Source organism: Hypomesus nipponensis, chromosome 3, assembly GCF_054491055.1.
Source record: "Hypomesus nipponensis isolate SF chromosome 3, ASM5449105v1, whole genome shotgun sequence".
NCBI classification, from domain to species: domain Eukaryota; kingdom Metazoa; phylum Chordata; class Actinopteri; order Osmeriformes; family Osmeridae; genus Hypomesus; species Hypomesus nipponensis.
In genome coordinates, this window is record NC_140363.1 from 11,171,165 (window position 1) to 11,196,094 (window position 24,930).

General features: G+C 43.3%; 1 protein-coding gene across 1 annotated transcript; it reads right to left on the reverse strand.

The window, feature by feature from the left end:
- Window positions 1-390: 390 nt before the first annotated feature.
- On the reverse strand, window positions 391-24,171 carry dicer1 (dicer 1, ribonuclease type III). Its single transcript, XM_084675890.1, has 31 exons — window positions 24,018-24,171; window positions 22,046-22,108; window positions 21,848-21,957; window positions 21,449-21,660; window positions 21,143-21,305; window positions 20,797-20,927; window positions 20,425-20,559; window positions 19,833-19,993; window positions 19,434-19,602; window positions 18,921-19,145; window positions 18,553-18,800; window positions 17,880-18,012; window positions 17,509-17,751; window positions 17,167-17,321; window positions 16,700-16,832; window positions 16,505-16,580; window positions 16,280-16,419; window positions 15,788-15,967; window positions 15,383-15,596; window positions 15,107-15,260; window positions 14,745-14,927; window positions 14,463-14,568; window positions 14,184-14,359; window positions 13,085-13,913; window positions 12,795-12,947; window positions 11,129-11,797; window positions 10,685-10,943; window positions 10,229-10,497; window positions 9,181-9,343; window positions 8,894-8,969; window positions 391-8,625 (listed from the first exon to the last, which is right to left on the reverse strand). Exons 4-31 carry the CDS (start codon window positions 21,560-21,562, stop codon window positions 8,460-8,462), a joined length of 5,823 nt encoding a protein of 1,940 aa, XP_084532016.1. The 5' UTR covers window positions 21,563-21,660; window positions 21,848-21,957; window positions 22,046-22,108; window positions 24,018-24,171; the 3' UTR covers window positions 391-8,459.
- Between the last annotated feature and the right edge of the window lie 759 nt (window positions 24,172-24,930).

Consider the following 24,930-nt stretch of genomic DNA (forward strand, 5'->3'; position numbering starts at 1 on the left):
GGAGCTGTGCTCCAAGCATCAGACACCATAAGGGGATGGGGTTGGAAGGGCACGTGTTTGATATGGATGTACTGAAGGACATTTTAGAAAAATCTTCCAGAAAAAGTTACTTTGAATATGTGGGTCTCATTCAACGTCCCCTAGATACTTTGACTGGCCTTCTTGGTTTGAAGTGAGGTCAACAATTATAGTGTTAAATTGTATTTTTGTTCAGTGTAGTAACACCTCAAACAAGGTATTAAGAAAGTGTTAGGATTGGGTATATATAGGCAACTATTCTGCATTCAGTTCTGCTTTAAGACAATATTTCAAATCCTGGTGACAAATCTGAGTGATGATCCCATATGTGGAGAACGATATGCATATGCATTATCTGAATAAAAGAGCACAAACAGAGCATTAGTTTAATTAAGGAAGGATGACAGTTCGACATGACTCACTCGCACTTCTCTTTATGAGATGAATACACACGACACACACCTGATCATATGGATATCTCTTTCCATCATCCAACCTAATTTCATACTTTACATGCTCGATTCACCCTCTCTATTTCAGCGAAAGCTCATATTATATTTAAAGACGGTATGATTGAGTTCTTGCTACCAATGTCATCTTTCTCATTTAAGTTGAATGATGGAAACATGTCCACAGACCTAAACACCACTCATTACCCACATAGGGGCCAGAAGTAGGAGCAATTTACAGTGCGACTCAGGGCTCAAAACACAGTTATTGGGCCAAGCAGGGGACAAAATGATTTTTTAATTATTTCTCACCTCCTCGGCGCAATCTCCATCCCCATACCCACGCTGTTTCCAGAGGCGCTGCATGTCCAAACCTCATTTCAATATTTCAAAGATTGCATTTGTGTCTCATCAGTGATGGGAATGAGGAAAGGGATGCTAGGGGGGCACATGGTACAAAGGAGATGGCTGGGAGGGAGGGGGGGGGGCACTGGCTATCTCAGAACAAATGTTGTGATCCTAACAACTCAACAGGGGGGGTGACGGCATCACTGGCAGACGGTCAACATTTCATTTATTATCTACCCTAAACTCGGTCCATCACCTCATCTTCCTATGCCCTAAGACTCTAAGGCTTCAATCAGGTTGTTCATTCTCATCAGGGTTTTCATTTGTGCATGCGGTTGTTTTGATTATCAAGCTACCACTGGGGTTTCCAGATTTGATGCAAGAATAACAAGGGTATGGAGAAGAATAACACAAGTAAAAACTGGGATAAAACCTTTACCATAACATGGTCTTGAAACAGCTACAGCATGATTACTGCAGCAAAATCATTTTTTATGTTTTCAAGTCACAATTGAAATTAATTTGATGATATTGACAAGCACACCTATCAAAGTCATATTTGTACATGTTAAGTGATCAATGTCCCAAAACACAAAATGTAATGTTTTCCCATAATTCTCAGAAAACACAAAGCCTACTGTTTAACTTCACAGGGGGAACATGAACCAATAGATGGTGTTCATATATGACATGTATTGTATGAATATCACAAATGGTATGTGTTACTCACTTAATGTCCACGGATCTGAGGTCCCCACAATATTATAGGGCTTTAAACACTTTTGTTACCCTGGGTAAATGTATAGGGGCATTGAATATTATACATGTTTTTTTTTTACAAACTCTTTAATACAATCCAAGACCAATAAAGTATTTTTTTTTCTCAAATGGGTCCCACAGATCTGAACACCACACAAGGGTAATGTTTACTGCAACTCCAATGCCACAACTAGTTTCTGCATAAGCTTTTGTCTGTACCAAGGAAAAAAATATATATAATGAAGTTACACTATTGAAAAGTGATCTTATCCAATATTCATCTCCACCATGTCAGTTAGTGCTAAGCACACTGCCAACACCTAGTGGTCATCTCAAATCTCTTCATGCATAATGAGATGAGCCAAATTTCCTCCAGGTCGTCCTCTCTGGACTGTGAAAACACACAAAGAGCCATGCTGGTGTATTATGCAGATAACATGTCCACTTCCTAACAAGAGAGCCAGCAGGGCTAAGTGACTGTTAGTTCTAACATCCAATATCAACTGTTAGAGAGAGGTGTTAATCCCAGACAGGCCCTCCCATTCACATGCAGTGCCCTACTGGGACTGCATAATCCCAGGGGAAGATGGCCAGGCCAAAGAAATGACCCATCAAGTATGCCAAGTACGTTCTATTCACAACTTAGTGTGATCACATGGTAATGGTGTTATCTTCAAAACTTTAAGTAATGAATACCTGTTTTTTTTATTTATGAGGTCCATTGTCTATCTAGTTGTTCTTCTGTTACCTTTGTCAACCCTTGAATGTGTACTAGCGCCCTCTCTCGCTTTCTTAATCTCTCTCTCCCAGACTCACTCACACACACTCACAAACACACACACACACACACACACAGGTCTGGATCTGGTTACCCGTGAGGAAGGCCAGACTCACCCTGTAGCTGAAGGGTCATCAGTAAGCCCCCGCATTAATAACCCATCGCTGGACCTCTCATTGTAATTGTCAGCCAGCAATTTAATGTAATCCTCCAAAGAGAGAGGAACAATGATAGAAAAACAAACGCGGCTGTGCTGTCTGTGGGTGTGTGTGAACATAGTCGGTGTGCTTGTGTGTCAACGATCCATGTGTGGGATTGAGTGTGTCTGCATCCGAGTGGTTCTGGTTTGACACAAGTGTATGTGCATGTGGTTTAGGTAAATGTAAGTCCTGTTAGTGTGTTTACATGTGCTGGTGTGCGTAGAAAACGCTCCATTTCAGTTGTGGTGCAGCCCCAAGGGGGCTCCAAAGACCAGAAAATAACAAGATGCCTTTGGGTCACGAGGGCAAGTTGTGTAACGAGTGTGTGTTGAGTGACGGACAGTTTAGTACTATCTAGGGACCCCACTGTAGAGGTCAGAGCAGCCAAAAAAAGAGTCTTTTGGCAATGGAATGAGCAGAGAAACAACACAAGGCCTGCATATTTATTTGCCATCTCTTTTGTTTTTACAGCGCACAGAATAAATGGCTCAAATGGCAAACTGCAAGCCTGCACATTGTCAACACAGGTAATAAGTCCCTATTACCCTCCCATTCCCACACTCGGGCCTTCAAAAAATCACACTGCCCTTGTAGACGAACAGGACCCAACCCTTATTTGCATTACACATTGAAACGGTACCGAAAACACACGTTTGGTCTTCCCGGACCGGCAGGCAGACATTTAATCCACCACAGTATTTCACAGGGGCTAGGCGAAGTTTCACTAAGTTTACTTCAGATACAACAGGCTCAGATGTCCCTTGTGACTGCCCCAGAGCAATCGGTTATTAAGGGGCTGATTATTTATTCTCATCCCCCCCCAATCTCTTTCTCCTTCAAACACACTTCTCAGATTTGTGGGGAGATCAGTGACTATATACCTTGTATTCTCTCCTCTCTCCTTTGACAATTATGGTAGTGTCATATCATCAACAGTCACATATGATAGGCCTCACCACATGCAGGACACTTGCCTCTCGGGCAATGTCCCTGTACTTACTGTAAGTCGCTCTGGATAAGAGCGTCTGCTAAATGACTAAATGTAATGGTTGAATAATACATTTAATGAAGAAACACTTTAAATGCAACCATGACGTAATGTACCAAATATTAAGAGTCAACGTCAGATGTGTACCTTGGACTTTGTACCATTCATTTGCAGCAATAAAATTGATCAAAATGCCTGGTTTGAAGCTGGTTCAGTAAGCATGAAGTCATTTCTCTCCTTGCAAGCATTTATAAATCTTGTCTTCTCGGAAACTACTGCAATGCATAAGCACAAAAATGATATTACTAACCTTATAAAGAGGCCTGGGAGAGTGTAAAAGTATACTTAAGCAAACATGCACTTAAAATGTGCTTCATCTATTTCATAGGCCTTGGTGTGAGGTAATGAGAGAGGGGGTCAGCGTTTCTGTGTGAACCCTCATGTTGCCCATAAAGTGACCAGCCTCTGGAAGAGGCTGTGTCGGGTGCTGAGCCCACACCACCACCACACTCCTCTAATATGGTAGGTACAGACAGCTTGTAATGGTGTTGTCCAAACCATGAAGTCAATGACTGTTGTGGTTCCAGCACAAGAATGTACAGACAATACTTACTCTATTGTATGTTTTATATCGAGATTAAGCCAACTAAGAGGACATCAACACCAAAATGACCATACCATAACTTTATTGTAGATATACTTGGCTACAATTACAAAAAGGAAAAAAACAAAAGAATATTAAAGGTATTTGTGATTCATAAGGTGCAGACTGCAAACCACTGCAGCACGGTATTACAGTATGAGTGAGAAGTATATATATTTTTTTCTCTCGTCAATGTCCCTTAAAATTCAGCTGCAGGTTGTGATGGCCCATAATTTCCCATACTGAAATCATTACATCTATCGAGTTCCATTCTATTCTGCTCCAATCTGCTGGTGTTCCGCTGTATGGAAACAAAGTTCATTTGCCCTAAAGTCATCGTTGAGAGTGCTCACTGGCTTTGCTGGAGCAACTTACTGCTGTAAAGAGTGCATTCGATTTAGATATCTGTAATTTCATGTCATTCGTCATCAAAGGCATTTCTTTATGGCCTGTACACTTTCATCCTTGACCAATTTATCAGCCCTTGTTTACCAATGCAAAGAGCTGGAAAATTGTTTCATTAGACCAAAATACTAACACAAAGTGAAATACACAAGGGGGGAGGGGGGAACCTCTTTACTAGACATGCACTATTCCATATGGAACTAGTTAACTGGAATCTGGGGGGTGAAATAATAGACTAAACATAATTCAAGTCATGCCTGTCCAAAGACATGGTCGTTTCTAAGGTTACATTACAATTCAATATTCAAAACGAATCATATTTAAGGCAGGACATCAATGTATACACAATACATACATTGAGCCCCAAATCACAGAGATCTCTACTTTTATTTACTACAGTGTATTCATCAGATAACCTGCAGGCACAATGTATCTTTCGTCAGATCATTTCTTCTCCTAAATACAATTGTAAAATACCAGCTATTGAACAGCAGCAAAGCCTGAACCACATTTATTTTTATTCATTTTATTTTTGTATCTGTATTGTTTTTACTTCCTCAACGAAACGACATATCATATACACTTTTTTATCTCGCTCTTTCACTCTCTGACATGAGGTAACGTATGGCGCCCAAGTGCAATGCTCAATTGTGCTACATGTACAAAATAAAATAAAGCAATAAAAAAAAGGAAAAAAAAGAAAAACAACTCTGCCAGTAAGAAAAGTGTGCAGCAAACCTTGAGGAGAGGACTACCTTTACAAGTTAACTGCCAAAGACAATTCAACACTGAGGTTGCAGAAATATCATGTTGCTCTATCAATTCTTTTTTGTAATTATGAGAATATCCTTATTTTTATCCAACAAATGACAATGGGTGTGGCACCGTATGAGCAATTTCACATTAACTTGAGTGTAGTCCACATTTCAAGAAATTTCAGCTTGAGGCCAATAAAATTCCATGAAAACAAAACCGAATGACATGCTATTAAATTAATGTCAAACCAGTTCTTATAGTGTGTTAATTAGATAACACTCCAACATATAGCCCAAACTGTGTTAAAATTCCTAGGTCCGTCAGGATCAAACTCATGCTTGACAATGAATCCCAGATTGCACTCTATTTCACAGCTTAAGCATTTCAGAAGAACTGAAAGGGAGCTCAAAGTAAGTAACTTCTACCACAGTTAGCACTTGTGATACTTATTTGTTAACTTTCAACAGTTTCTACCTTTTGGAAGTCTGACTATGTAAATGAATATTTAATGTGAAAGAGCCAAATGAATTGTAATAAATTCACACACTCAAAATGAACAAACAGCACAGCTGTAGCTACTTTCTGGCTGTAGCTTGATTATAATTATACTAAGTCCAAAGGCACTGTCTCAGCTTGCACTCCTTCAGTTGACAAAAATATATAATATCAAATTGATACAAGTTTACTCTGGGAATGTCAAGTGCAAAGCATTGTCTTGTGTTTCAATAGATGTTCTATGTTCATGTATATCTTGGTTTTAAAAGGTACGTATATCACAGTAAAAAGACTACAGTATATGCCCCTAACATAGCTATTAGTCAAATTGCAGGCATTTCCAGAAATGAGTATAGTTCATTCTTGTTTATATAATGATATAAAACATAGTGACTGGCATTGATCAGAGTGCAGTATCTTCTGAGGTAGTAGCACCTACAGTGGGATTTGATGGCTTTACCATACATTTGTCAGCCATACTAACACATAGCTTAAAAGTATACAATAAATATATATATATTGTGTTCAAATACTGTACAATCCTTAACAGGAGTCTGAAATGAACAGACCTTAAGGACTACCAATAAAAGTCTGGTTCCTCGTTTAGACAATGTGGAAGGTACAAGTGATGTAGCTTTACCCGATGTTTTGGGGCAACAAGAGTATAGGATTGTTTCAGCGCTGGTAACCACACCTGGTTGGTAACCAACCGCTGGTAGGCTACACAAGGAATGCAGAGGGAAAGAAATGAGCTTCAGAGTGGTATGAGAGAATTCAAATTAAATTATCTTCCAAAAGTTATATATGCAATTTAGAGTGCAATCTGTTTCTCTACAGGCAATGAAAGGACCCCTTCAGACCATTGGGTAATATGAATGCGTTGTGTGTATATATAAAATGATATGGTGTTTGCTTAGGCTTATGTTTGGAGAATACCCTTGGTGTCAACCCCAAATCTTCAAGCTTTCAATCCAGGGAGGATGGGTCAGGGTAGGTGGATGGGAGGGGGGGGGGGGGCGGGGGGACACAGCTCACCTCTAAAGCTGGATGGCTGATAGAACAGGACAACCAACAACAGATTGTAAAAGGTCAAATAAAGAGGTATTATAGTTACAGTGCAAAAAGATGAGAAATTCAAGCTTAATACAAAAAACATAGCACCAAAAAAAAGCATGCAATTAACTGAGGTATTCAAGTGAAAAGGGCTGATTGATACAAGGAGGGGAAGGAGAAAAAAAAAAAGGAAAAAAACATTTAGGCAAGAAGCCGTCCACAAAAGGTGTTTGAACTAAAATTTAAATAAAAACCAAGGCTGGTATCTGTATCCCTTAGAACTGACTTCACATGTGCAACCCTGTAGTGTCACATCTGCTATAGCTTTGGTAAGTGATGGATGTGAGAACAGAGTTGGTTGGATTATTACCTTGCAGCTCCTAATGACTAATGTATTTTAAAAGGTGCTCCGTGTCATACAGAAGTATCCAATTCATATAAAATATGCAGCATATTGCTTGGGTGATATGTTTTCCTCTTATGTGTGTACTATCAAACCCCAATGATTCAGTAAATGAAAGAAAAAAGAAAAAAAAAAACATCTGAATGCTTGAAAATGACTGTCAAAAGGAACATGCCCATTCTTGGTATCGAAATACATTTTGCTGGAACCAAGGGGATGACTTATGTCATAACATTTAATATCTCTTTCTCTTTAGATATATTGATAGATTCTTTTTGTTTATATATAAGCCATTCAGTTGCCATGGTTAATACATAAGTTACACAAACATGCATCCTCGAGTGCTGTTAAAAACTTTGAAATTACAGTAACTGGGAATGTTGAATTCCTATCCATTTCTTAGGATATGAGGGAGGGCCTTAGCAAGTAAGGCAGAGAATAGAATAATAAATTGTTCTATATATATCGCTACGCATATGATTTTGGTGTTCATTTGACCACACAATTCTCCACATAACAGACTCTAATGGAATAAGTGCAAAAATTATTAAGAACACCATCAAGACAGATTTTTTTTTTTTTTTTTTTTTTTTTTCGCCAACAGAGGTGACACTGGTCCTGCCCTGGTGGTGTCTATCCGTTAGTCCCACCTGCCACAGCGAGTACAACTGCCACTAGTGCACAGGCTGAGGGGTTTAGCGTATTGTTTTTTCTCTCTTTGTTTTACACCTTTGATTTGAACTATGTACAAACTAACACTACATGTAATACGCATTAGCCTCACATCTCACTGACACAAAGCAAAGGTTAAACAAACATAAACAGTGAGAAATAGACAAAGCGACACCTGACCTTTTTTTTTTAACACTTTGCTAAACGTTAATAAAGCACTCTTGTGATTACACAAAGCAGAAGAGAGAGGGAAAGTAAGGATTGTGTTTGCGCAAAAAAAAAAAAAAAAAAAAAAAAAAGTCCAATGTGAAATCCGCTGCGGTGTCGGCCCGCGTGTCTAGGTGTCCCCCAGTGTTCCCTGGCTGCCTTGGTTGTGCCATTGTGGGCAGAAGATACAGGGTTTAAATATGTGATTGCTAGCAAAGCGTTAGGTTTCTATTGTCTGTAGCTTGGACACTAGCAACGTTGGATTAGCTAGCACGAGAAAGAAGCTCAGTTGTTCTGGACCTGAGGTTGGTTGGCTTTCAGGCTGCGCAGTGCTCGTCGAGCGGCGGCAGACTTGGCGATGCGGTAGCTGCGGCCCACACCTTTGAACTTGCCCTTGCCCACGACCTCCACGGTCACCCGGACCTTGCCGTCGTACGTCCGCTCCGCAGGACTGAGAGGACATGGAAAGCAGGGTTAGAACCGAAGGTGAACACTTAGACGGACCGGTATGGATTGGCTGACAGCAGCACCCAAGTTGATTGATTAATGTATCGTTTTAATCAAACAATATACGCACAGAAATACAGCACAACTACATTTTACAAGCCTGAAAATGAATACCTATGCTAATATGGGGACGTGAGCAGCATCAGTGTTATTTGAAAGTACATTCTGATTCAAGAGGAGACTGAAGGACACAGCAGTGGACATGTTCCCACCTGAACTTAGCCGTCTCCGGCTCCATCTCCAACAGCTCTCGCACCGGAGAGCGGGGGACGTTTGCTGAGAATTTCTCTGCGAGGGGAAGGAGAACTTTAGAATATGACTCCCTCATCTCTTAAACTTATTGCCGGGGTGCCACCAGGACACGTGATATGAATAATATGAGGATAACATTTGCACATTTCAAAAACATGGTGGGCCTCCCTGCATGAACCGCCGAACAATCAAAGACAAGAAAAATAAAATAGTGGTGCAGTTTGTCTCCGCGTCTAGTTTTCCTTACCTATAAGTGGCCTCATCATTGGATAATACACTTGCCACACCGTCTCAAGTGACATCCTGCTATCCATGTAAATTGCTCCGGCTAGCGACTCGAAGATATCCCCCATGGCCTTTGGGACCTCAATGTCCTCCTCTTTCTCCTCATCTTCCTCTGAGCGGCGAAGCTGAGTGAGGTAAAGAAAAGGAGACAAAACACAAATTGATTTGTTAGTGGGGAAGATGTCCTCAAGGGGATGGTGTAAAACAACTTGGCTTCCAAGACAAAATGTTGTTCAATTCAAAGAAATAATGCTAGGAATTTTAACCCAGCCTACTCATGTGCCCATTTAGTGTCAAATGAATTCTGTGAGTAAAAGGGAAGACAACATGGATACATTTGATTATGTTACTGTTGCAACCTTCTGTTCACCGTGCTTGGTAGCTGAGGTTACTTTCTGATAAAGCTAGAAAATGGGCGACAGACTTTCTTGACTTTGACCACCGAAATACAGTAGAACTATGCACTTCTGATCCTTGATCTTCTACTGTACCTTCTACTATTTGTAAGTCACTTTAGATAAAAGCGTCTTGAATGAATTAATAAAATGTCAAGTATACAAATCCATTTCTCAGGAAGTCTCACATCCTTTACACATACAAGCCAATACAACATCCTATGGTTTTAATACCTCGAACGACCACACTACAATTGAGTCCACTTACAATGTGCCCCTTTTCTGTTCAACAGTTACTAAGTCTAATACTTAAGGATAAAACAAACTCTAGTTGAATATGACATTCAGATCCAAGACAGTCTTTGAGACAAATTCAGTCCAACAGCATCTCTGCCTTGAATCAACGAAATCCAAAACAGCCAGCCAATGTCTTGGGACATGCCAATTTAAAATGTGTAATATTTATCCCAAAAACCCAAAAGAACATTGCTGCAGACATGTTAAATCAGCACTGAAACTGTGTCTGCTGGGAAACAAGTGATGATCAGATGTAGAAGACTGTGTGCCGAATAACATGGACAACTTCAACAACGGAACAACAGGCCCGCCACACACCTCAGAGTCCATGCCTTGCATCTCGTTCTTCTCCAGCTGGAATTGCACAAAGTCGTCAATGACGTGGAACAGCTCCGGTGAGACAGCCTTGAAGTACTTGTGGTAGTCGTACTTGACGGCCAGCGAGGCGAAGATGGTGTTGTTGACGAGCGCAGAGCGCAGGTCCGTGAGCACGCCAGGTGAGTGCTGGCGCGGGTCTTCATAAAGGTGCTTAGTTATGAGGTAGTCAAGGATTGCATCGCCAAGAAACTCAAGCCGCTGGTAACAATCTGGGAACGTGAGGAATGAGAATGTGTTGTCAGCTATAAGAACACAGAGTTGTTGAACAGTTAGACAAAAGAAAGCATACGAGAGACACTAAAGGAACCTCACCAGGTATTCAATCCACAAGGTTGGTCTGATGTAATATCACCAATATTACCTGGGATAATAGGTGCTTGTAGGTGTTGCACTCACCTGTAATGGTATTGTAATGGTAGGAGGCATGAGTGAAAGCCTGCAGCAGGTAGGCCTTGTTCTGGAAGGTGTAGTTGATCTTCCTCTCAAAGTTCTCAAACCCGGAGATGAGGTGGTTCAGGGTACGCTCCGCGTCAGGGTGGTCAAACATGCAACGGGGTGGAATCTTCAGCCAGCCGTAGTGGAGGTCAAGGGTCGGGGTCAGGGCAGTCATGACCTCACTTGTACTTTTTTGGCTTTTCCGCTCTACTGGCAACACCTGTTCAAAATGAATGAAACATTTCCATTGAACACCAAAAAGTTTACAAAATGCTCTATTTTAAGAAGCAGAATCGACTCAACACAATTACGTGCCCCGAGTTTGGCACAGTCAGGGATCGCAGTTCTTTCATGTCAGGTAAAGCAGCCGCACAACCCAGCAGAGGCCATGGTCGAAGGCCTCACCTTGAGTCCGAGGGAGCAGAGGAACATCTGGGCGGCTCTCTCTCCACAGCTGGTGAGGTAGCACCCCAGCAGCGCCTCCACGCAGTCGGCTATGCTCTTGTCGGCGATGCACTGCTCCGTGTGGAGGTCGTATGAGATGGACTGCTTGCCCAGCTCCGCCCCGCAGTTCTCCTCCGAGGGGTTCCAGAATCCCACCACAAAGTCGTCCTCCTCGCCCGCCTTGCTGGGGTCCAGGTAGCACATGGCATCCCACGAGCTGTAGTCAAACTCCTCCGCCCCGCCCGAGACGCTGCCCCCGGCGGCGGCCGCGTCCGAGGCGTACTGGGCCGCGGCGGGGTGTGCAGACTTTTTAGGGGGCTTCCACTCGCTGGGAGGGTCGGCCGCAGGGGAGGGGGACGGCGAGGGCGAGGAGGCGGCAGCCGGGGTGGGAGAGGGGGGGAAAGTGCTGAGGGAGATCTTCTTGCCGAAGGCCCCTGAGCCCATGAGCATGTTGTCGATGAACTTGATGTGCTCATGGTAGTACTCCAGGTCGTCCTCCATGTTCACCTCATCCTTGGGCTCCTCCTCCTCCTTCCACATGAGCTCCTCGTCCTCCTCAGGCTCCTCCGCTTCCTCCTCCTCGTCCTCAAAGTCCTCGCCGGCTCCGTTGGCCAGAGGGTCCTCTTTGGCCTGACAGGAGGAAGGAGAGAGACGTGGAAATTTGGAGTGAGCAAATTAAGCAAAAAAAAAAGTGGAATTCGAAAAGAGAGGAAAGGGCAAGAGAAAGCAAAAAGGAATGACAAATGATGATTGCCAGTGGAAAAAAAAATGGGTTAAAAGAGGAGTGGAAAGAAGACAGAGAGTTACATAGAAAAGATTACAACTTGAAATATATGGTTTTATTATTAAGATAAACTCCTAGGCCATTGACTTTTAAGACACGGTCAAGGATTTCAGTGGGATTTGGGGAGATTATAGTCTCAAGATTTCAGTCTAACCGCAGCATTAGGTCAGTTAACAGGACTTGTGTAAGGAGACGCTGCCTATCCAAGTCAATGACTCATTCCTCTAATGCAATACAATCTCTGACGGGTGAATGGAATGTTACATTTATAACCGTTAATGTTCCATGATCTTGACCATGTGGGACATTAAGACATGTTCATTAGGAATCAATGACGTTTCTGACATTGAATATTGTAATGAAAGAGACCTGATACTGAGGATTATGTCTCCCTTAGTAACTCATACAATTTCAGGAAATGCAGGCTCGCCAACGTAGTTGTATCCAACTGTGGCTGACCTAAACTCTGACACATCTCTTTACCAGCACCTGACCAGACAGCTTATAAACCACTACTCATGTCCTACATTTCCTTGGTCTATAGAAACTAGGGAAAAAAATTATATATACATAATTCTTTTTTAAATCACATAACTCAAAATATATATCCTGCAGGTTGAGAGCATAAATACTAAAATGAAATTCAGCTCTCATGTATTGATGCATATTAGGAGTACACCTCCCAAAAATTCCAAAGAAATATCCATTATTACCTACATGCTCTAAGGAATGATGGCAATATGGATATTTGGAAGGAGGAAGCCTGCTCTCTAGTGGCTTGGTGATATAAATCACAAACAACTGCAGAGGAAGGAAGCTGCACCGATGAAGAGACAATCGTACCTCATCAGAGTCCCACTTGTCAGGGCTGCTCTTGTCCTGGTTGACAACGTAGCCAGGGGGAAGCCAGTTGACTGGGGGGTCAAATATGGAGACCACCATCCTGCTGGGGAGACCCTTCTTCTTTCCCAGACGGTATAAATTACAGTTGCTCACCTGACAGTGAAGGAATAATGGTGTAGGTTCATTGAAAAGACAAATACAACAATTCAAATTGTAAAGAGAAACCAAAAAAATATTAACACCATTGCCCAAACTCCCACGAGTAAATCCAGTAAACACGGGCTCTTTACCTTCTTGCTCCTCATATAGGACAGGCGCCCCTCGTGCGCGTCAGGATAGGTGCAGAACAGGTAGGTGGTGATGGCATGCTTGAGGAAGGAGTCGCCCAGCATCTCAAGGCGCTCCAAGTTGAAGCCATCGCTGGCGTTGGACAGGGTGAGGGCCTGTAGGATGAGGCCCGGGTTGGGTCCCAGGGTCTTGGGGGAGTCGGCTGCCAAGGAGGTGTCAGGTGAAGGTTCTGAGGAAGCGGTAGGCCCCTTGGCTGCAAGGCGCCAGCCGTCTGAGGTAGGTTTATTCACACGTCTGTGGCCCTCACAGGGCTCTGAGGTCCTCCCTGGTCTACATTCGTCGCTGGCCTGGGGTTGAGGCAGGTTCCGGGGCTGGGGAGCAGGAACTGATTTCTGGTTCTCGGTGCTGGGAGAGGGCTGCACAGGAACTGAGGTAGTGGTTTGTGTCATTACATGGCTCTCCAGCGGCAAGACAGCCTGGGAGCGTTGGCAATTCTTGTCACATCCGTCAAGGTGCGTTTCATGGCTGCCGCCGTCTTCGCCGGCGAGGGCAGTGCCGTTAGTGAGGTTCCTGGTGCAGGCGGAGTTTTGGTCTTCAGGCTCCGTCTCCAACCCCTCGGCATTGTGGGATTTGTAGTCCTCAGAGGGGTCAGAGCCCTGGTTAGGTGGGGAGGCGTGGATACTACATGGTTGCTGGGCATCAGGCGAGTCGGGTGCTACAGTTGGATGGTGTTTACAGTGATCCTCGCTGTCCTCGGCACACGAACCAGAACAGGAAATGAACGACTTGCTGTCGATCGACCTTTTCCAGCCAAAGTCCAAGTTTGGATACCTAGATTTTGACAAATACAATGTGAGTGATTGCAAAATAACTAATACAATAGTTAATATTTAACTATTGTAAATACCATTACAATAAAAGGCTGTTTTACAATCAAATTTGATCTTCAGTCAGATGTAATCTCCAGGAAACAACATACACCAAAACGATTTTAACGTTGAGGTGCACAACTATTATAATGCTGTAACACCTGTAAATAGGACCACCTACTAAGGCCCAGAGATCCTAAGACGCGCTCCAAACCACACTGAGCAGGTGTACCTGAAGTCGGGGGGCAAGGTCTGGGCTCCCACCCCGGCATCGCTGGCAGTCTGAGCCCGGAGCTCCTCGGCAGTCAGGAGGCAGTGGAGGCGGTACAGGATACTGGGCAGGCACACAGCCTTCCTCCACAGGGAAGCAGGGATGGGGTGGATGGCACACAGCTCTGGGACCAGGATCTTTGAAACAGTCCACAAAAATAAAGATGGATTGGTTAACACCCCGGCATGTAATTGTGTAAACATTTATTTTGATGTCCCACGTTCACTCGATTTTTTCTACCTGCTTGTTTTGAAGACTCTCCCATTTGGCCTTCCTCTTCTCAGCACTGCTGAGAGGGAGGGCTTTTCCCTTCTGGTTCAAGTGACGAGGGGTTAACAGGTTCAGTCTGTAAAGAGACAAGGACACAGATCTTGTTAATATGTGAAATAAACAAAAACGATACACTGCCAAACAACAATGTAGATGAAGATTTGATTTTAATATAAAGATGTTTTTGTCTTGTGTACAATGCAAGACAATTCTCATCATCCATGTTGGTGTTTTTTGTTGTTGCCGTCTGACCTGGAGGAGGTGTGGTCGACATCCAGGAGGGGCTGGTTCAGGTTGGACAGGTCCAGGTTATACTTGGTTTTGTAGTACTCTGCAAACGTCTCGTACTCTGGCGAAGGGAACTTGCTGAGTGGGGTGAGGTCCGTGTACACATCAGCCACGTAGAAGCGGTGCGGCTGGTCAAAGTTGCGATACCTGGTTGAATGGAGAAGTGGTCAGGGTTAACTAAACAAATATTTATTTTGGTAGGTTTCAAAATATATCAGTATTTTGTAGGTGCACAATTTACCTAATCCCAACGTGTAAAGTACTGAAAAGGTCTCATAGTAATACCTTGTCTGTCACCATATCAAACGGGTATCAAGTAAGTGTACCTTGGAATGATGACAGCGTCCTGGTAGTCCTCCAGTTTGAAGCTGAAGGGGTTCTGTTTGGTGTACAGGGTGGTGGGAATGCCGATGCGTGCCTCAGACTTCTCAATGTCTTCCATGAACTTAAAGTCCAAATCTAGAGTATTGGAATCGTCCACTGGAAGGAGAAAGCATCGTTTTCAGTTAAAGCTTGACAGAGAGCAGTAAATTAATCTCAGCTCCGATCGCCGGTGCAAAGACTGAGGTTCCATACTGCCTGTTTCAAAGTGTTCCACTCACCATAGTTGAGCGGTAGTACACAATAAGCAGAGTCCGCTTGCGTGGGCCTGAACTCCAGAGCCGGCTTCTCTAGCCGTAGGATGTGGGAAAATATGTACTGGTGCAGGCGTGTGATGAGATCCAGCTGGGCCGCACTGAGGGTGAAACCTAACTTCTGCAGCTCAATGGAGATGGTCACCTCGCCCGAGCGCGTGTACACTGGGAAGTGGGGGATCTGGGAGGAGAAGAGGTAGGTATGGTGACATGGGTATGCCTACTGTATCAGTTCACTTTTAAACACAAAATCCAAAGTCAATTGGCACTGAGCTTGACAGTGATAGACAGAGATACACTATGAGTTGGTCTGAAGGTAAGTACACAGAAGTCTTTTCATTTTGTCATTTGACTGAGGGTTAGTTTACGTACCCGAGGAATGGGTTTGGCCGTCAAGATGCCGAAGCACCTTGTAGTGTCCTCAGGGGGATAGAGCTTCCTCCTGCGGAAGTTGAGCTCGTCTGGGAGAGGGGTGGTAAGGACCATGCCTATCACGTACAGGTAGTAGGACTGCGCTGGAACAGGGTAACTGTCCCGTAGACACTCCGGTATCTGGGGAAAGAGAGAAAGTTCTCCTTTTGGTCTATTGCCCATGAGCTTCTTGGGATAATAATAATAGTATTTATGATGCACTTCATATTTAGATAAAATGTCAAAGTGCTACAGGTTAAAAACAAGAAAGGGCGCAAAAAATCATGTCAAACTAAAAAAACGAAGAAAATAGGACAGAAAAAGGTTTTTAGGTGGGAATGACCAGGGAGCAGTCCATTTTCTCATTGGAGGGCCTATTGACATCTCACATCAAATCGTTGGGTCGTTCTGGAACCCTCTGAAGTGGTTCAATGAATCACTAAAATGACGTACGGCTTTGGGGTAGCACTGCCTCCTTTTGGTGGAACCCGGACGGCCCGGGACACTGGTCTCTTCTTCATCATGGAGGTCCAGCTCCTCCTCGTACTTCACCGTCTCCTTCCCCACCGGCATCAGGTGGTCATCCAGCTCCCCTGGTGGAGGAGAGAATGATGCTGCTGAATAACATTCACAGAAGCCTACAGGATGACCTATCAAAAACCTTCTGTTGATTTTTACCTATCTTGTGAAGCTTCTCGCAACATAGAAGTGCAACTGCTTTCTCTGCAAGTCTGCCACAATTCATTATTGGCCCCTGTCGCGTGGAAAATGAGTACATTAGCATTCAAACATCAACATCAATACTTTTTCAAATGACCATGTCATGAGGTCTGAACATAATCTCAACTGGATGTCCGTCATGGTGCTTCCTACCTTAACAGGCACTCTCAGAGGGGAGTTGATAGGCAGGTAGAGAGTGGACTGGTAGCGTCCATCCTTAAGCTCCGCCGTCTTGCACTTGGGTGCCAAGTGGGTGAATGGGTCACTTGGTAGTCGGGCACAGTACCTGTTGGGGGAAATGGAATTACACTATCAAGAGCGGAAAGCTGGTGAAATCCCCGCTGAATTGACACATGCTTATTTCCAAACCAATTACCATCTGCTTCTGAAGATTTAAGTTTTTAAGTTGAAGATTATTTTGAAAAGAACCCGAGGAAATGTGTGTCGATTTACAAGATCACCAAGATATGAACCGAGGTAGTTCAATCAGGTGTATAGGTCAAACCTTCTCCCAATGATAATACTTAGTTTAAAAAACACAACCCAATAGAAAATAATCGACTTGCAAGAGCCAACATGGTCAGTGTATGGAGCTTGTTGGGAGTTTAGGCAACAAATACCTGTTGATGTGCCCAATGGCTGTGTTGATAGTCACTCTGGGGCCTCCATCCTCTGAACGTAGCACATAGGGTGGAAGAATGTTGTCATCGTCCAGCACTTGCTCCACCTCAAAGTCACTCGCTTCTGCAGACTTGGAGCACTTGTTCCTCAGGATCTGGACAAAGAAGACACATGTTCATCAGGGCCATTGTGCTAATGAGGACAGTCCCCTCTCAGCTTTGTGAACCCTTAGTGACTATAAATGTGACGCGTTCAACTGAAGGTTGAGTCTATTCCCATCCAAACCTGGGACACTGGGTTTTAGTAAACATGGGGCCTAAGGAACAGTCACTCAGATGTACCTTTTCTATGGCCTTATAGGTCTTGAGGTCCTCCTCAAAGGTTTTTGTCCTCTCGCTGTCAGCCAGCATGATGTAATTGGAGACAGGAGCTCTGGCTCGGCCTTTAGACTGCACATAGGACCTGTACTCAGTGGGCAGGTCAAAGCGGACCACCAGGTTGCACTTAGGTATATCCACCCCTTCCTCCACAATGCTGGTGGCAATAAGCAAGTTGGTTTCGTGTGCCCGGAATTTGCGGAGGACCTGAGAAATTCCCATGAAAAAAGGGTCAGACCAAACAGACACAATTGGTCTACCATTCTGATATCTGCATCTTAACGACACATAAATAAGAGATGCCAGAAGCATAACAATACACGTTCAGTTCTTACTTCCTCCTGCTTCCTGAACTCCACCTCCATCTGCTTGTTTCGGGGCTGGTTCTTGCCGATGCTGTGGCCAGTGATGAAGTTGCTGCTGATGTAGGCCAGCTCGGGGTCCTGCTTTCCTGCCTCCTTAATCAGCCTGAGAGAGATAGCCAGTGTCATGCATAATAACTTCTGAGCTTTAATTCATTTTTTGACTTGTAAGGACAGTGTGACTAGTCAAATGGAAAATGGTACTTACAATTTGTTAATAAACAAAATAGCATTATGTAAAGACCAGTGTTAGGGGTAAAGCGTTTGCCACAACTAAAATAAATCCCCTTTATTTCCTCCTTCTTGGCAGGTCGTATGCATGTATAGCTTAGCTAGAGAGATGGCAGAAAGGACAACCTTTACGGCATGGACGTATTATTTAGAATTTGTGGGTGATAGGGGCAAGAACATCACAATGAAATGCAAATTGTGCCTTGGTGTGTATCAGCTGCAAGGTACTCTACTTCTAATTTGAAGAAGAACCTGCAAGCTTTGCACAGAAGCTCCATAACACTGGTGGCAAAGCCCATTGAGGACGATCAATGCGACAGCTCAAACAGCAAAGCCTAGCTTTTAATTCCGCTAAAGCTGTCACTCCGAAGCAAAATAAGGGAACTAAATCGATGTCAATCCTCCTCAAACATACCGATTTAAGACAACCGCTGTGTAGCGCCTCTCCACAAAGATGATCCCACACAGGATGTTGGTGAACGGAGACGGAAAGTTGGCCTCGGGCTTCTCCTTCACCTCCACCTCCTCATCCTCGTCTTCATCCTCCGAGTCGCTCCAGGAGACATAGTTGTCCTGGTTGCGGTTGTTGTACCACTCCACACTTTCAAACTGCTGCCGTTCGAAAGGTTTGTACTCGTGGAGGATCTCCAGTAGACGGATCACCTTGAAGTAAGGATGTAGATGTTATTATATGACATCCCTTTGGAATCGGACTTAACGTTAGCTATTTTAAAGACGAAGAGCTTGAATCGGAAAAGGGGCAATAAATGCCAGAACCCATACCTTGGGTGTGACAAACTTGAGGTCCAGCGAGGCAGGGGAGAAGTGCTCCTCGCAGAGGGCGTGCACCTTGCGCAGGATGGTGTCGGTGAACAGCAGGAACTTGCGGTTGAGGTCCTCTTGCTCGTGCTTGATATACTTCTGGAGCTCGCGTACCATGATGCCTGCCACCTTGTCTGCGCACCATGGTCCCAAGACCAGCAGCACAGCCCGGCAGTCGCTCAGCACCTGAGGGGATATCATCATCGTTGATCGACATAGTAACAAGAGGTGCCATTGTACATCGTATTGCACTTACATCACTCATAGCTGCTACGTGTTCTATGCTGGATTCCTCATTTAAGGAATAACTCAAATCTTCCTTTTCTGAGGTTCCTAAGGTTTCTCTCTCATGGTAAGGCTTAGCCCTCATTCATAAATGGTAAGCTTCATGAAAATCTGCTGTTAAATTGTCAGGAAAGTCAGATACTCAAAAAGGTAGCTGTAGCTCTATTCCTTTCTGCAAGTCTCACATACCTGTTTGGAGATGAAGGTGGGGTCTCTGTCCTCCCTGGCCACAGGGATGTTGCAGTCGTTGAGGAAGTGGAGAGCCTCATCCAGCTCTCCCAGCAGACGCTCCGACAGGCCACTCTTGTCCAAGTAAGGTCCACAATCCAGCACCACCTCTCTGGGCTGGGATGCATATCTGATACACACACACACACACGCACAGAATACTTTGACACACACATAAAAACACGGTTCTCTCACAATGAGAAGGCATCTTGCGGCGTATATTCTGTCAGTGTCGAAGCTCATTATGACTCCACCAACGCCTCGTTTCAATAACCGCATCGATTTGGAATATTTCCGTATGCTAGTCAAAAGAGAAGCAATGGTGCACATGAACACATGTTGATGTTGAGGTGTACGCACCGGTCCAGGACTACAAGGTCTGTGGCCGTCTCAGCGTTGCTCCTCAGGATGCGCTCCAGGTTCTGGATTTTCTGCTCTAGTTCAGATGGGTCACACTTGCCATTTAGAATGGAAGCGGTGAGACCCAGGATCCGAGGGCTGCACGGACAGCCCTCACATAGCTGAAAGATACACGGAGGGCGAGGTTCAGTCAATGCAAAACACCTATATGGGTAATGGTGTGGACGACATGCATCAGTGTCTGTCTGGTTAATGCTCAATCTCAAGGTCCTCCTCATAACCTACAATGACTAGTCTGGCCTGGCCAGCCATGGCCTTTTGTAATCAAACAATAGACGTCCATCAAATACAATTGGCCTGCTATATTCATACTTTGACAAGTAGGGAAAAAACATGCTTTAATATGTTAATATTGAACAATGAATACAAGTGCATTGGCAATAGGAAAAGGACTGACACCTTATAATTTCCAACATGGCGGATATAATGACTATTCATCCATCTGTGCCTGTCGTCTTTTCATATAGCAGGAGGCATATACGGACACGCTCATGCTACAAATGTAATGCATAGGTAGACTATGTCATTTCACCTTCATTATCTCCCGATAGGGATGGTCCGTGATTGCCAGGTGACATTCGTCAAACACAACCAGGTTGATTTTTGATAGTGGCAAGATTCCATTCTTCAGGACATGCAGGAAGATATGACACGTCATTACCAACACCTAGAAGAAAAGATGACAAATTAGGATAGGAAAAATGATGAGGGGTGGAACACAACAATGTCAAGTGAAAAGAAAACCTACAGTGCTGTTTGCCTGGCCACCTTCACATTTGTGAAAAGCAACACCACCACTCAGTAAATTATTGCACCATGTCTATGATGCGTTCTTCTGGTAACGTTGCAATTATTGAAAAAAATGCTTATAATTTTTTTGACAAATTTTTAAGGCTGAATGCACCTGCTTTTCGACAATGTCTCGACTCCAACGTTCATCCGTCCATTCCAAGGTTCTTTCCGTGCTGGTGTACTCTCCCACTTGGAGATCAGAGTGGGTCCTAACAGTAGCTGCTTGCTGAATGACTGACGCTGCTGCACCATAGACAGGGTGGGAGAAACGGATCAGCCACTGACTGAATACCCATTGCGTTCCAACAGGTTGACTTAAGCCAATCAAATTCCAAGCAGCAGTGACATCTTGAGCAAGCAGTCATACCAGAACAGGACACTGAAAAGCTACTAAAATGTGAGTAAATCGTTCTGTGGTATGACAATGACAAGGTAAAGTAGGTAAAGCTTCGACCTACCTGCGTTAACCAAGAAAACAGTCTTCCTTCCATGTTTTTGGAAGTCTCCTCGAATTTGATGGGAGAGTTCCTTTGTTAGGAGTACTGCAATAAAGGTCTTCCCTGAGCCAGTATTTAAGCAGACAATAGTATTGTGTTCTAGAGCTGCTTCAAGAAGTTCAACCTAGGAGGGCAGAAAATTATATTACACACAGAGCTGTCATAAGTCACCGTTGTGGTGAAATTTACATTAGGAAAATAAGGATTACAAGGCATTATAAACACCATCGGATATTTTCATGGTTAAACTCCCTCCTAATTCCTTGCCTGATATTTCCTAGGCGTGTAGATGTTGTCGTGGATGGCCTCCTGTTGCCAAGGGAGACCAAAGAAAGGCCCCATGGGTGAGGAGGCGGGGGTGACCAGCTGTAGGCCTGCCATGCTTCACGGTCAGGAGGGGTGCTGGGGCAGGGGGGGCAGGGGGGAGTTGGGTTCCTCCACTTGTCCACTCTATCTCATTTCTTCCTCCTTCAATAAAGCTTAATGTTGAAAAGAGATTGCAATAGAGAATATCTGGAATTATTATATTTTTTTAAGCCACCTTCTCTCCCTCTAGGTATCACAGAGGCAGTCACAATTTAGTTAACCTTCCGGGTGAGGGGAAAGTCACACAGATGGAAGTAACTAGTCAAGTACAGTATCATAAAATACATTAAATAAACTCACAGGTAGGGTCATAGACTCTCTGAGTGACCAGGCAGAAGTTATTCTGGGCTTCATGTTCAATTTTCCACAATCAGCTCATGATACTGGCCCACATCTATCACCTGGAGGAGCTGCTCGCATAAAGAGGAAAATGTGGTTAGGTCTACTTACTGAAAGCATTATCGGAATCTCATTAAGAAGCAGGGGACCCCATCTTACCTCTAGGCAGCTGATAATGGGCAGTGTCTGGGCCTGAGAGACTGTTCCTATCCTGCAAACAGACTGAGAACCAAGGAAATTTGAACATTAATATCTGAATGCTAAAAGTTAGAGAAGGTCAATGCTTTGAGTGGGGTATCCACATATTGCATACAGTAACATCTGCCCCAACAATTATTTTGCCACCCAGAAGTCAAGACCACACCTTTCTTCTGACCACCAATGCCTAACACAGCTGCAAACAATCCCGCAAGTCATTTCAGCTCACACGGCACAAGCCCTCCATTTCATGAAGTGCTCACATTTGCTCCTGGTTAACAAATTGTCTCGCCACGACTCAATGGAGTGAAACACATATGGCCTGGATAAATCATATCAAAATAACTGTATGTACTGGGCTCAGATGAAATTCCGCTCTTATTACTTTGCTTGTATCCAAGTAAACGAATGAAGTAAGCACTGACGCCAAATTGTGTGGTCTGTGCAAACCATGTTTCATCCAAATCTTGACTCCTGTAATGAAATGGTAATGCAAAGAAGACACACCGTCTCAGATATTCATTGAAGTTTCTTACATCCTTAGGTAGGACTTGGGCATACATACAGTCTAGGCTGTAAGAGTGAATCTCAATTTCATCTCAACATCGTAGACACTATTAACCACCTTTACTATTCTCTACTCTAATGTGACCCAAAAGTAATGGCATAACAGGTTATGATGGATGAATCTAGGACAAGCCCTTAAACAAATATCTGCTTTTCATCTGACTGTGACCCAGAAATTACATATAATAAATAAAACACTTGTGGTCTAATGATCTTACATGATTACTCAACAGCCATTTTGTTTTGCATCTGAGCTTCAGAAAGACAGTGTCATTCATATGTGGCAAATGTGTAAGATCCTACACACCAACCCGTGCCACATGACATCAGTGAAAACAATTCATTCTACCATGTGAACTCAAAGGATACGTTTTTGTGTTAATGATTGAGGTTGATAGTGTGCAGTAGGTCTAAGTAGGAATAGAGATTATATTTTACTTTGACAGCTACAATAACAATAGCTAGCATAGCTAGCTAACAAAAATTGCTTTTGTTGGCTATGACTACTGTGCTAACATTCGTTAGCTAGCATGCTTGCTAACATGCAGTAACATACGTCAAATGGGCTAACGCTACATACAACCAAATCCTGTTGGAATATGATATGACCAACTTGACAGGCACAAGATATACACAGATTCTGACTGCAGTGTTAATTGCAGAAACTGATGGAAAACTACGTGCTTAAACCTTCCAAGTTGACTTGCAGCTTTTAAATTTAGGCCTCAACTAGACCTTTCCTTGGCCTTTTACGATGACAACACGGCTTACTTAGTGCTGCGTCTCGCCACCACTAGTACTACTAGCTACCACTACCAGTACAGTACCACGCTCGTTCATATTGACTTGATGTGGTTTGAAGTATTTGACATCAGCAAATATGTAGAATTGCTGACGCGTTAACCTACCTAGACTTTCACAAACGATGGAAACGATAAATTGGCACAATCGATTATGTGACACATTAAGTGATCTCCGACTGAGGAAAGGCAAAATCTGAACTCCCACGCGTGCAGCTAATGCGAGCATGCTAAATTAGCCAGAGCACCGCCACAACGTATAAAACTTAAAGGATTACGCACGCTAAGGCTGAAAATACTAGGTATTAGGTAAACAAGCGTACTGGTGTACTGTATAATGCGTACGATTGACAGACAAGCAAAGAGCCCGGCTACTTGTCCGCGTAACGTTCCATGGGTGATGCACAACAACACAGTTAGCTAGCTACGTGCAAAGTTAGCTTATTGAGTGCTCTGTTAGCTACTAAAGGCTAGGCCACGGTCGCATTTTGTATGTCGATACGGCGCAGATAAAAGTAGTTACTGGTAAACAACATGCAATCGGAGTACCATTCAATGTTGCTCACCTATTAAATTGTCTTTATGTGGCCGTCTTGAATTAAATGTGTCCTCATAACTCGTGAAGTACCCTATCCTCCATTCCCTCCTTCTGCTGTCAGGGACAGGGATTAATCCACGCTATTTCCAGTTCCTCTCACCTGGGCCTTCAAAACGCAACATTATTACGTAAAGCACGTAATAGTATTGTTTTCCAAGTTTACACACCACGTGGGAGTGCGCGTATAGTAGTCAGGAATACAGAAACTGCTTTCTGAGCGGATTTCATGGGTAGGGGTCAGAAAACGACTGATATGGATGAAATGCAAATGTGTTAAGAAGCTTGAAAAAGTCATGCTTTTATTGATAATTGATATATATTATTTTATACTCAAACTTGATGTCTAAAATAACCATATTGTGTAGAGCTAATCACTATTACTGTTAAGCTTTCTATACAGCCAACCGATTCATTAAGCGTATGTGTTAAACCCTTGCTTAGTTAGTTAAATCTTCGTACTATGATGCATTTTTTAAATAAAACCATAATGATTAACGCTGGGACTTTAAATGTGCATGTTTGTTTGCTGAAACTGATTTTTAAACCCATTTACTGTAACTTTAAATACCAAATTAATGCACGCTGTTTTCGAAATGTCATTTGGTAAATGTTTTTTTTGTTTTCCCAGGATAAAAACATTGTAATGGCTCATGACAAACATTGACCTCAAGATGGCAGTAAACATTAATAAAAAAAATAGTGGTCGTGTTAACAGATTATTCTTATATCCCCAAACTGAAGCAAACGGTATCAAATTGTATTGCATCAACGTATACTTTTGGATAACATTTGGCATTCATCAAAAGTTAAAACATTGTTGGACACAAACTGAATTTAATAAAAACTTTGCTATCACGGTAAAATAGCTGCATAATATAATT